This window comes from Bombina bombina, chromosome 3 (assembly GCF_027579735.1).
Source record: "Bombina bombina isolate aBomBom1 chromosome 3, aBomBom1.pri, whole genome shotgun sequence".
In the NCBI taxonomy this organism is placed as follows: domain Eukaryota; kingdom Metazoa; phylum Chordata; class Amphibia; order Anura; family Bombinatoridae; genus Bombina; species Bombina bombina.
This window is the reverse complement of record NC_069501.1, coordinates 1,085,597,183-1,085,609,939: the sequence shown is the minus strand read 5'-3', so window position 1 is coordinate 1,085,609,939 and position 12,757 is coordinate 1,085,597,183. Positions and strand designations below refer to the sequence as shown.

At 41.3% G+C, this 12,757-nt stretch overlaps 1 protein-coding gene across 1 annotated transcript in view; it reads right to left on the bottom strand.

The window, feature by feature from the left end:
* Positions 1 to 12,757, bottom strand: part of NEK3 (NIMA related kinase 3) — a 90,462-nt gene that overhangs the window by 60,040 nt on the left and 17,665 nt on the right. The window contains exons 5-7 of the mRNA XM_053708387.1: positions 12,343 to 12,426; positions 11,288 to 11,355; positions 11,087 to 11,173 (exon numbers count right to left, since the gene is read on the bottom strand). Coding sequence (XP_053564362.1) covers positions 11,087 to 11,173; positions 11,288 to 11,355; positions 12,343 to 12,426 — 239 coding nt within the window. The remainder of the gene's footprint in view (positions 1 to 11,086; positions 11,174 to 11,287; positions 11,356 to 12,342; positions 12,427 to 12,757) is intronic.

The window sequence follows — 12,757 nt, the reverse complement described above, 5'->3', positions numbered from 1 at the left end:
GACTTAATAACAGGTTTTATACGAACCAAAGCTTGTACAAAACAATGAATATCAGGAAGAATAGCAATCTTTCTGTGAAAAAGAACAGAAAGAGCAGAGATTTGTCCTTTCAAAGAACTTGCGGACAAACCCTTATCTAAACCATCCTGAAGAAACTGTAAAATTCTCGGTATTCTAAAAGAATGCCAAGAAAAATGATGAGAAAGACACCAAGAAATATAAGTCTTCCAGACTCTATAATATATCTCTCGAGATACAGATTTACGAGCCTGTAACATAGTATTAATCACAGAGTCAGAGAAACCTCTTTGACCAAGAATCAAGCATTCAATCTCCATACCTTTAAATTTAAGGATTTCAGATCCTGATGGAAAAAAGGACCTTGTGACAGAAGGTCTGGTCTTAACGGAAGAGTCCACGGTTGGCAAGAGGCCATCCGGACAAGATCCGCATACCAAAACCTGTGAGGCCATGCCGGAGCTACCAGCAGAACAAACGAGCATTCCTTCAGAATCTTGGAGATTACTCTTGGAAGAAGAACTAGAGGCGGAAAGATATAGGCAGGATGATACTTCCAAGGAAGTGATAATGCATCCACTGCCTCCGCCTGAGGATCCCGGGATCTGGACAGATACCTGGGAAGTTTCTTGTTTAGATGGGACGCCATCAGATCTATTTCTGGAAGTTCCCACATTTGAACAATCTGAAGAAATACCTCTGGGTGAAGAGACCATTCGCCCGGATGCAACGTTTGGCGACTGAGATAATCCGCTTCCCAATTGTCTATACCTGGGATATGAACCGCAGAGATTAGACAGGAGCTGGATTCCGCCCAGACCAAAATTCGAGATACTTCTTTTATAGCCAGAGGACTGTGAGTCCCTCCTTGATGATTGATGTATGCCACAGTTGTGACATTGTCTGTCTGAAAACAAATGAACGATTCTCTCTTCAGAAGAGGCCAAAACTGAAGAGCTCTGAAAATTGCACAGAGTTCCAAAATATTGATCGGTAATCTCACCTCCTGAGATTCCCAAACTCCTTGTGCCGTCAGAGATCCCCACACAGCTCCCCAACCTGCGAGACTTGCATCTGTTGAAATTACAGTCCAGGTCGGAAGCACAAAAGAAGCCCCCTGAATTAAACGATGGTGATCTGTCCACCATGTTAGAGAGTGTCGAACAATCGGTTTTAAAGATATTAATTGAGATATCTTCGTGTAATCCTTGCACCATTGCTTCAGCATACAGAGCTGAAGAGGTCGCATGTGAAAACGAGCAAAGGGGATCGCGTCCGATGCAGCAGTCATAAGACCTAGAATTTCCATGCATAAGGCTACCGAAGGGAATGATTGTGACTGAAGGTTTCGACAAGCTGCAATCAATTTTAGACGTCTCTTGTCTGTTAAAGACAGAGTCATGGACACTGAATCCATCTGGAAACCCAGAAAGGTTACCCTTGTCTGAGGAATCAAAGAACTTTTTGGTAAATTGATCCTCCAACCATGATCTTGAAGAAACAACACAAGTCGATTCGTATGAGATTCTGCTAAATGTAAAGACTGAGCAAGTACCAAGATATCGTCCAAATAAGGAAATACCACAATACCCTGTTCTCTGATTACAGACAGAAGGGCACCGAGAACCTTTGTAAAAATTCTTGGAGCTGTAGCTAGGCCAAACGGCAGAGCCACAAACTGGTAATGCTTGTCCAGAAAAGAGAATCTCAGGAACTGATAATGATCTGGATGAATCGGAATATGCAGATATGCATCCTGTAAATCTATTGTGGACATATAATTCCCTTGCTGAACAAAAGGCAAGATAGTCCTTACAGTTACCATCTTGAACGTTGGTATTCTTACATAACGATTCAATATTTTTAGATCCAGAACTGGTCTGAAGGAATTCTCCTTCTTTGGTACAATGAAGAGATTTGAATAAAACCCCATCCCCTGTTCCGGAACTGGAACTGGCATAATTACTCCAGTCAACTCTAGATCTGAAACACATTTCAGAAATGCTTGAGCTTTTACTGGATTTACTGGGACACGGGAAAGAAAAAATCTCTTTGCAGGAGGTCTCATCTTGAAACCAATTCTGTACCCTTCTGAAACAATGCTCTAAATCCAAAGATTGTGAACAGAATTGATCCAAATTTCCTTGAAAAAACGTAACCTGCCCCCTACCAGCTGAGCTTGAATGAGGGCCGCACCTTCATGTGGACTTAGAAGCAGGCTTTGCCTTTCTAGCTGGCTTGGATTTATTCCAGACTGGAGATGGTTTCCAAACTGAAACTGCTCCTGAGGATGAAGGATCAGGCTTTTGTTCTTTGTTGAAACGAAAGGAACGAAAACGATTATTAGCCCTGCTTTTACCTTTAGATTTTTTATCCTGTGGTAAAAAACAGAATTTATGTTTACCTGATAAATTACTTTCTCCAACGGTGTGTCCGGTCCACGGCGTCATCCTTACTTGTGGGATATTCTCTTCCCCAACAGGAAATGGCAAAGAGCCCAGCAAAGCTGGTCACATGATCCCTCCTAGGCTCCGCCTACCCCAGTCATTCGACCGACGTTAAGGAGGAATATTTGCATAGGAGAAACCATATGGTACCGTGGTGACTGTAGTTAAAGAAAATAAATTATCAGACCTGATTAAAAAAACCAGGGCGGGCCGTGGACCGGACACACCGTTGGAGAAAGTAATTTATCAGTTAAACATAAATTCTGTTTTCTCCAACATAGGTGTGTCCGGTCCACGGCGTCATCCTTACTTGTGGGAACCAATACCAAAGCTTTAGGACACGGATGAAGGGAGGGAGCAAATCAGGTCACCTAAATGGAAGGCACCACGGCTTGCAAAACCTTTCTCCCAAAAATAGCCTCAGAAGAAGCAAAAGTATCAAACTTGTAAAATTTGGTAAAAGTGTGCAGTGAAGACCAAGTCGCTGCCCTACATATCTGATCAACAGAAGCCTCGTTCTTGAAGGCCCATGTGGAAGCCACAGCCCTAGTGGAATGAGCCGTGATTCTTTCGGGAGGCTGCCGTCCGGCAGTCTCGTAAGCCAATCTGATGATGCTTTTAATCCAAAAAGAGAGAGAGGTAGAAGTTGCTTTTTGACCTCTCCTTGTACCGGAATAAACAACAAACAAGGAAGATGTTTGTCTAAAATCCTTTGTAGCATCTAAATAGAATTTTAGAGCGCGAACAACATCCAAATTGTGCAACAAACGTTCCTTCTTTGAAACTGGTTTCGGACACAGAGAAGGTACGATAATCTCCTGGTTAATGTTTTTGTTAGAAACAACTTTTGGAAGAAAACCAGGTTTAGTACGTAAAACCACCTTATCTGCATGGAACACCAGATAAGGAGGAGAACACTGCAGAGCAGATAATTCTGAAACTCTTCTAGCAGAAGAAATTGCAACTAAAAACAAAACTTTCCAAGATAATAACTTAATATCAACAGAATGTAAGGGTTCAAACGGAACCCCCTGAAGAACTGAAAGAACTAAGTTGAGACTCCAAGGAGGAGTCAAAGGTTTGTAAACAGGCTTAATTCTAACCAGAGCCTGAACAAAGGCTTGAACATCTGGCACAGCTGCCAGCTTTTTGTGAAGTAACACAGACAAGGCAGAAATCTGTCCCTTCAGGGAACTAGCAGATAATCCTTTTTCCAATCCTTCTTGAAGGAAGGATAGAATCTTAGGAATCTTAACCTTGTCCCAAGGGAATCCTTTAGATTCACACCAACAGATATATTTTTTCCAAATTTTGTGGTAAATCTTTCTAGTTACAGGCTTTCTGGCCTGAACAAGAGTATCGATAACAGAATCTGAGAACCCTCGCTTCGATAAGATCAAGCGTTCAATCTCCAAGCAGTCAGCTGGAGTGAAACCAGATTCGGATGTTCGAACGGACCCTGAACAAGAAGGTCTCGTCTCAAAGGTAGCTTCCAAGGTGGAGCCGATGACATATTCACCAGATCTGCATACCAAGTCCTGCGTGGCCACGCAGGAGCTATCAAGATCACCGACGCCCTCTCCTGATTGATCCTGGCTACCAGCCTGGGGATGAGAGGAAACGGCGGGAACACATAAGCTAGTTTGAAGGTCCAAGGTGCTACTAGTGCATCCACTAGAGCCGCCTTGGGATCCCTGGATCTGGACCCGTAGCAAGGAACTTTGAAGTTCTGACGAGAGGCCATCAGATCCATGTCTGGAATGCCCCCACAGCTGAGTGACTTGGGCAAAGATTTCCGGATGGAGTTCCCACTCCCCCGGATGCAATGTCTGACGACTCAGAAAATCCGCTTCCCAATTTTCCACTCCTGGGATGTGGATAGCAGACAGGTGGCAGGAGTGAGACTCCGCCCATAGAATGATTTTGGTCACTTCTTCCATCGCTAGGGAACTCCTTGTTCCCCCCTGATGGTTGATGTACGCAACAGTTGTCATGTTGTCTGATTGAAACCGTATGAACTTGGCCCTCGCTAGCTGAGGCCAAGCCTTGAGAGCATTGAATATCGCTCTCAGTTCCAGAATATTTATCGGGAGAAGAGATTCTTCCCGAGACCAAAGACCCTGAGCTTTCAAGGATCCCCAGACCGCGCCCCAGCCCATCAGACTGGCGTCGGTCGTGACGATGACCCACTCCGGTCTGCGGAATGTCATCCCTTGTGACAGGTTGTCCAGGGACAGCCACCAACGGAGTGAGTCTCTGGTCCTCTGATTTACTTGTATCTTCGGAGACAAGTCTGTATAGTCCCCATTCCACTGACTGAGCATGCACAGTTGTAATGGTCTTAGATGAATGCGCGCAAAAGGAACTATGTCCATTGCCGCTACCATCAAACCGATCACTTCCATGCACTGCGCTATGGAAGGAAGAGGAACGGAATGAAGTATCCGACAAGAGTCTAGAAGTTTTGTTTTTCTGGCCTCTGTCAGAAAAATCCTCATTTCTAAGGAGTCTATTATTGTTCCCAAGAAGGGAACCCTTGTTGACGGAGATAGAGAACTCTTTTCCACGTTCACTTTCCATCCGTGAGAGCTGAGAAAGGCCAGGACAATGTCCGTGTGAGCCTTTGCTTGAGGAAGGGACGACGCTTGAATCAGAATGTCGTCCAAGTAAGGTACTACAGCAATGCCCCTTGGTCTTAGCACAGCTAGAAGGGACCCTAGTACCTTTGTGAAAATCCTTGGAGCAGTGGCTAATCCGAAAGGAAGCGCCACGAACTGGTAATGCTTGTCCAGGAATGCGAACCTTAGGAACCGATGATGTTCCTTGTGGATAGGAATATGTAGATACGCATCCTTTAAATCCACTGTGGTCATGAATTGACCTTCCTGGATGGAAGGAAGAATAGTTCGAATGGTTTCCATCTTGAACGATGGAACCTTGAGAAACTTGTTTAAGATCTTGAGATCCAAGATTGGTCTGAACGTTCCCTCTTTTTTGGGAACTATGAACAGATTGGAGTAGAACCCCATCCCTTGTTCTCTTAATGGAACAGGATGAATCACTCCCATTTTTAACAGGTCTTCTACACAATGTAAGAATGCCTGTCTTTTTATGTGGTCTGAAGACAACTGAGACCTGTGGAACCTCCCCCTTGGGGGAAGCCCCTTGAATTCCAGAAGATAACCTTGGGAGACTATTTCTAGCGCCCAAGGATCCAGAACATCTCTTGCCCAAGCCTGAGCGAAGAGAGAGAGTCTGCCCCCCACCAGATCCGGTCCCGGATCGGGGGCCAACATTTCATGCTGTCTTGGTAGCAGTGGCAGGTTTCTTGGCCTGCTTTCCCTTGTTCCAGCCTTGCATTGGTCTCCAAGCTGGCTTGGCTTGAGAAGTATTACCCTCTTGCTTAGAGGACGTAGCACTTTGGGCTGGTCCACTTCTACGAAAGGGACGAAAATTAGGTTTATTTTTTGCCTTGAAAGGCCGATCCTGAGGAAGGGCGTGGCCCTTACCCCCAGTGATATCAGAGATAATCTCTTTCAAGTCAGGGCCAAACAGCGTTTTCCCCTTGAAAGGAATGTTAAGTAGCTTGTTCTTGGAAGACGCATCAGCTGACCAAGATTTCAACCAAAGCGCTCTGCGCGCCACAATAGCAAACCCAGAATTCTTAGCCGCTAACCTAGCCAATTGCAAAGTGGCGTCTAGGGTGAAAGAATTAGCCAATTTGAGAGCATTGATTCTGTCCATAATCTCCTCATAAGGAGGAGAATCACTATCGACCCGCCTTTATCAGCTCATCGAACCAGAAACATGCGGCTGTAGCTACAGGGACAATGCATGAAATTGGTTGTAGAAGGTAACCCTGCTGAACAAACATCTTTTTAAGTAAACCTTCTAATTTTTTATCCATAGGATCTTTGAAAGCATAACTATCCTCTATGGGTATAGTGGTGCGTTTGTTTAAAGTGGAAACCGCTCCCTCGACCTTGGGGACTGTCTGCCATAAGTCCTTTCTGGGGTCGACCATAGGAAACAATTTTTTAAATATGGGGGGAGGGACGAAAGGAATACCGGGCCTTTCCATTCTTTATTAACAATGTCCGCCACCCGCTTGGGTATAGGAAAAGCTTCTGGGAGCCCCGGGACCTCTAGGAACTTGTCCATTTTACATAGTTTCTCTGGGATGACCAACTTGTCACAATCATCCAGAGTGGATAATACCTCCTTAAGCAGAATGCGGAGATGTTCCAACTTAAATTTAAACGTAATCACATCAGGTTCAGCTTGTTGAGAAATGTTCCCTGAATCAGTAATTTCTCCCTCAGACAAAACCTCCCTGGCCCCATCAGACTGGGTTAGGGGCCCTTCAGAACCATTATTATCAGCGTCGTCATGCTCTTCAGTATCTAAAACAGAGCAGTCGCGCTTACGCTGATAAGTGTTCATTTTGGCTAAAATGTTTTTGACAGAATTATCCATTACAGCCGTTAATTGTTGCATAGTAAGGAGTATTGGCGCGCTAGATGTACTAGGGGCCTCCTGAGTGGGCAAGACTCGTGTAGACGAAGGAGGGAATGATGCAGTACCATGCTTACTCCCCTCACTTGAGGAATCATCTTGGGCATCATTGTCATTGTCACATAAATCACATTTATTTAAATGAATGGGAATTCTGGCTTCCCCACATTCAGAACACAGTCTATCTGGTAGTTCAGACATGTTAAACAGGCATAAACTTGATAACAAAGTACAAAAAAACGTTTTAAAATAAAACCGTTACTGTCACTTTAAATTTTAAACTGAACACACTTTATTACTGCAATTGCGAAAAAACATGAAGGAATTGTTCAAAATTCACCAAATTTTCACCACAGTGTCTTAAAGCCTTAAAAGTATTGCACACCAAATTTGGAAGCTTTAACCCTTAAAATAACGGAACCGGAGCCGTTTTTAACTTTAACCCCTTTACAGTCCCTGGTATCTGCTTTGCTGAGACCCAACCAAGCCCAAAGGGGAATACGATACCAAATGACGCCTTCAGAAAGTCTTTTCTAAGTATCAGAGCTCCTCTCACATGCGACTGCATGTCATGCCTCTCAAAAACAAGTGCGCAACACCGGCGCGAAAATGAGGCTCTGCCTATGATTTGGGAAAGCCCCTAAAGAATAAGGTGTCTAAAACAGTGCCTGCCGATATTATTATATCAAAAAACCCAGAATAAATGATTCCTCAAGGCTAAATATGTGTTAATAATGAATCGATTTAGCCCAGAAAAAGTCTACAGTCTTAATAAGCCCTTGTGAAGCCCTTATTTACGATCTTGATAAACATGGCTTACCGGATCCCATAGGGAAAATGACAGCTTCCAGCATTACATCGTCTTGTTAGAATGTGTCATACCTCAAGCAGCAAGAGACTGCTCACTGTTCCCCCAACTGAAGTTAATTGCTCTCAACAGTCCTGTGTGGAACAGCCATGGATTTTAGTGACGGTTGCTAAAATCATTTTCCTCATACAAACAGAAATCTTCATCTCTTTTCTGTTTCTGAGTAAATAGTACATACCAGCACTATTTCAAAATAACAAACTCTTGATTGAATAATAAAAACTACAGTTAAACACTAAAAAACTCTAAGCCATCTCCGTGGAGATGTTGCCTGTACAACGGCAAAGAGAATGACTGGGGTAGGCGGAGCCTAGGAGGGATCATGTGACCAGCTTTGCTGGGCTCTTTGCCATTTCCTGTTGGGGAAGAGAATATCCCACAAGTAAGGATGACGCCGTGGACCGGACACACCTATGTTGGAGAAAAGTTCCTTTCCCACCAGTAACAGTTGAAATAATGGAATCCAACTGAGAACCAAATAATTTGTTACCCTGGAAAGAAATGGAAAGTAAAGTTGATTTAGAAGCCATATCAGCATTCCAAGTTTTAAGCCATAAAGCTCTTCTAGCTAAAATAGCTAGAGACATAAACCTGACATCAACTCTGATTAATATCAAAAATGGCATCACAGATAAAATTATTAGCATGCTGTAGAAGAATAATAATATCATGAGAATCATGATGTGTTACTTGTTGCGCTAAAGTTTCCAACCAAAAAGTTGAAGCTGCAGCAACATCAGCCAAAGATATAGCAGGTCTAAGAAGATTACCTGAACACAGATAAGCTTTTCTTAGAAAGGATTCAATTTTCCTATCTAAAGGATCCTTAAACGAAGTACCATCTGACGTAGGAATAGTAGTACGTTTAGCAAGGGTAGAAATAGCCCCATCAACTTTAGGGATTTTGTCCCAAAATTCTAATCTGTCAGACGGCACAGGATATAATTGCTTAAAACGTTTAGAAGGAGTAAATGAATTACCCAATTTATCCCATTCTTTGGAAATTACTGCAGAAATAGCATTAGGAACAGGAAAAACTTCTGGAATAACCACAGGAGCTTTAAATACCTTATCCAAACGTTTAGAATTAGTATCAAGAGGACCAGAATCCTCTATTTCTAAAGCAATTAGTACTTCTTTAAGTAAAGAACGAATAAATTCCATTTTAAATAAATATGAAGATTTATCAGCATCAGCCTCTGAGACAGAATCCTCTGAACCAGAAGAGTCATCAGAATCAGAATGATGATGTTCATTTAAAAATTCATCTGTAGGGAGAGAAGTTTTAAAAGATTTTTTTACGTTTACTAGAAGGAGAAATAACAGACATAGCCTTCTTTATGGATTCAGAAACAAAATCTCTTATATTATCAGGAACATTCTGCACCTTAGATGTTGAAGGAACTGCAACAGGCAATGGTACTTTACTAAAGGAAATATTATCTGCTTTAACAAGTTTGTCATGACAATCAATACAAACAACAGCTGGAGGAATAGCTACCAAAAGTTTACAGCAGATACACTTAGCTTTGGTAGATCCAGCACTAGACAGCGATTTTCCTGTAGTATCTTCTGACTCAGATGCAACGTGAGACATCTTGCAATATGTAAGAGAAAAAACAACATATATATAAAGCAAAATTGATCAAATTCCTTAAATGACAGTTTCAGGAATGGGAAAAAAATGCCAAAGAACAAGCTTCTAGCAACCAGAAGCAATGAAAAATGAGACTTAAATAATGTGGAGACAAAAGCGACGCCCATATTTTTCGCGCCAATAAGACGCCCACATTATTTGGCGCCTAAATGCTTTTTGGCGCCAAAATGACGCCACATCCGGAAACACCGACATTTTTGGCGCAAAAATAACGTCAAAAAATGACGCAACTTCCGGCGACACGTATGACGCCGGAAACGGAAACGATTTTTTTTGCGCCAAAAAAGTCTGCGCCAAGAATGACGCAATAAAATGAAGCATTTTCAGCCCCCGCGAGCCTAACCAGCCCACAGGGAAGAGTCAAATTTTTGAAGGTAAGAAAAAATGATTAAATCAAATGCATTATCCCAAATATGAAACTGACTGTCTGAAAATAAGGAAAGTTGAACATTCTGAGTCAAGGCAAATAAATGTTTGAATACATATATTTAGAACTTTATAAACAAAGTGCCCAACCATAGCTTAGAGTGTCACAGAAAATAAGATTTACTTACCCCAGGACACTCATCTACATGTTTGTAGAAAGCCAAACCAGTACTGAAACGAGAATCAGCAGAGGTAATGGTATATATAAGAGTATATCGTCGATCTGAAAAGGGAGGTAAGAGATGAATCTCTACGACCGATAACAGAGAACCTATGAAATAGACCCCGTAGAAGGAGATCACTGCATTCAAAATAGGCAATACTCTCCTCACATCCCTCTGACATTCACTGCACGCTGAGAGGAAAACCGGGCTCCAACTTGCTGCGGAGCGCATATCAACGTAGAATCTAGCACAAACTTACTTCACCACCTCCATCGGAGGCAAAGTTTGTAAAAACTGAATTGTGGGTGTGGTGAGGGGTGTATTTATAGGCATTTTGAGGATTGGGAAACTTTGCCCCTCCTGGTAGGAATGTATATCCCATACGTCACTAGCTCATGGACTCTTGCTAATTACATGAAAGAAAGAAAATGTTTTAATATGTTAGAGCATTTATTATTGCATTGTTGCTTCTATATAACTAAGTGTTTAACTCTTGCAAACTGTGTTAAACACATGGTTAAAGTCGGCTCCATAGCAGCAATGCACATCTGGTGAGTCAGAATCATATGTGTGTAGCCACGAATGACAACCTAGCTGCCGGTACTGCATTGCTGCTTCTGAGCCTACCTAGGTATGCTTTTCAACAACAGATAACAAAGGAAACTTGATCAAAGAATAAACTGAAAAGCCTTTTAAAACTGCATGTTCTATCTAAACCATGAAACTTTAATTGGGTCTTGACTGTCTCTAAAGTTAACTGGTCTGGTAATGTTTCTCCCCTGACTGGTAAACCTTAGTGATATTTTTCCAGCCCTTATACTTGCTGAGTTGATAAACAAATAAGCAACATGTCTTTTAAAACCAATAGTTATGAATAGCACTTTCATAATTCAAGTCAATATGCAGTTAAAAAAATTAAGGTTTCCAAAAGTTTTTTCCCCCAAATTCAATATATCAATAAGTAATAAATATACAGAAGAATGTAACATACCTTTTGTTGTTGTAAGGTATATTCTCCCAGATTTCTGGAGGTACATAATAAGGGGTCCCAACATATGTACAGGCATAAGCCATTGGGCTAGACATGGAAGATAATGTATATAAGGAAAATAATCTTATATTTCAGGAAAAAAAAATAGTTTTAAAAGGTATATTTATTAAAAAAACACTTTTTTTCTTGTTAAAATCTCACCTGGTTAGAAGACGTGCAGATCCAAAGTCTCCCAGTTTTATTTTGCCAGTTTGAGTAAGAAAAACATTCTGCACAAAGTGAAAACGACATTCATGAAAATCTATTATATTGTTTTAGTATTTGAACAAAAAAGCAGGCTCATATGAATGTACCTTTAAAGAGAAATAAAAGTGCAAACAATTACCCAATGTGTTACACTGATGCTTGCATATAATTATGCGTTTTATACCTGCAAATGGATTTAACACATAGTGAAAGTCAGCTCCAGAGCAGCAATGCACTAAATGGGACATAGAACACTGCAGATGAGCCAATGACAAGAGACATATGCACATAGCTAACAAGGTTATAGTGAAAATTGAAATGGGCATGAGAGCTTTTCTGATTTGAATAAAATCATTTTTGCAATACTCTTGTATCAGAAAGAAAAAAAAAGCTTCAAGTTAAAGTGAATGTAAATTTTGATGCTAAAGTGCCCGGTTTTTAAAACTTTGATTAAAACAGGGGCACTTTAATTCATCAATATTTTCATTTCACTCCTGTTGTGAAAATAAACTTACTTTTTAATCTTCACAGCAGCTCCAGCTTCCTCCACCTGTTTCAAAGCCTCTTCCTGGGTCTAAAATGAGGTATCTGGCTTCCTCCAATCACAGCAGTGAATCAGACACTGAATCCCCCGGGGGGGAATCTGTGATTGGAGGATGACCTATCAATCATTTCTGACATCAGAAATGGCTTGTGAGACCGGAGGAAGCAGCAGCTGCTGTGAAGTTTAAAAGGTACGTTTTTTTGTCACAACAGGAGTGAAATGTAAATTTTGATGAGTTAAAGTGCCCCTGTTTTTAATCAAAGTTTTAAAAACCGGGCACTTAAACATCAAAATTTACATTCACTTTAAAGCTGTGACTGCCACATGTGCACATATGCCCCGTGCACCGACATTCAAATATTTTATGTACTCAGAAAGCAAAGAAAACACTAAAAATCATACTTAGTATTCTATTCTTTCATCCAAAACAGAACATCTTTATTATTGCACTGGGCTTTTATCTCACCTTGGACTTTATATCTCTGTGTAACACACGCTTTTCATGAATATGCTGGACCGCTAAACACAGCTGTACAAACCAATGTAGAATCTGAAAGTAAACAGCAATATCACTAGTAAATGCAAGCAGCAAACAGCAATATCACTAGTATATGCATGCAGTGAACAACAATATCACTAGTATATGCAAGCAGCAAACAGCAATATCACTAGTATATGCATGCAGTTAACAGCAGTATTACTAGTAAATATATGCAGTGAACAGCAATATCACTAGTAAATGCATGCAGTGAACAGCAGTATTACTAGTAAATATATGCAGTGAACAGCAATATCACTAGTATATGCATGCAGTTAACAGCAGTATTACTAGTAAATATATGCAGTGAACAGCAATATCACTAGTAAATGCATGCAGTGAA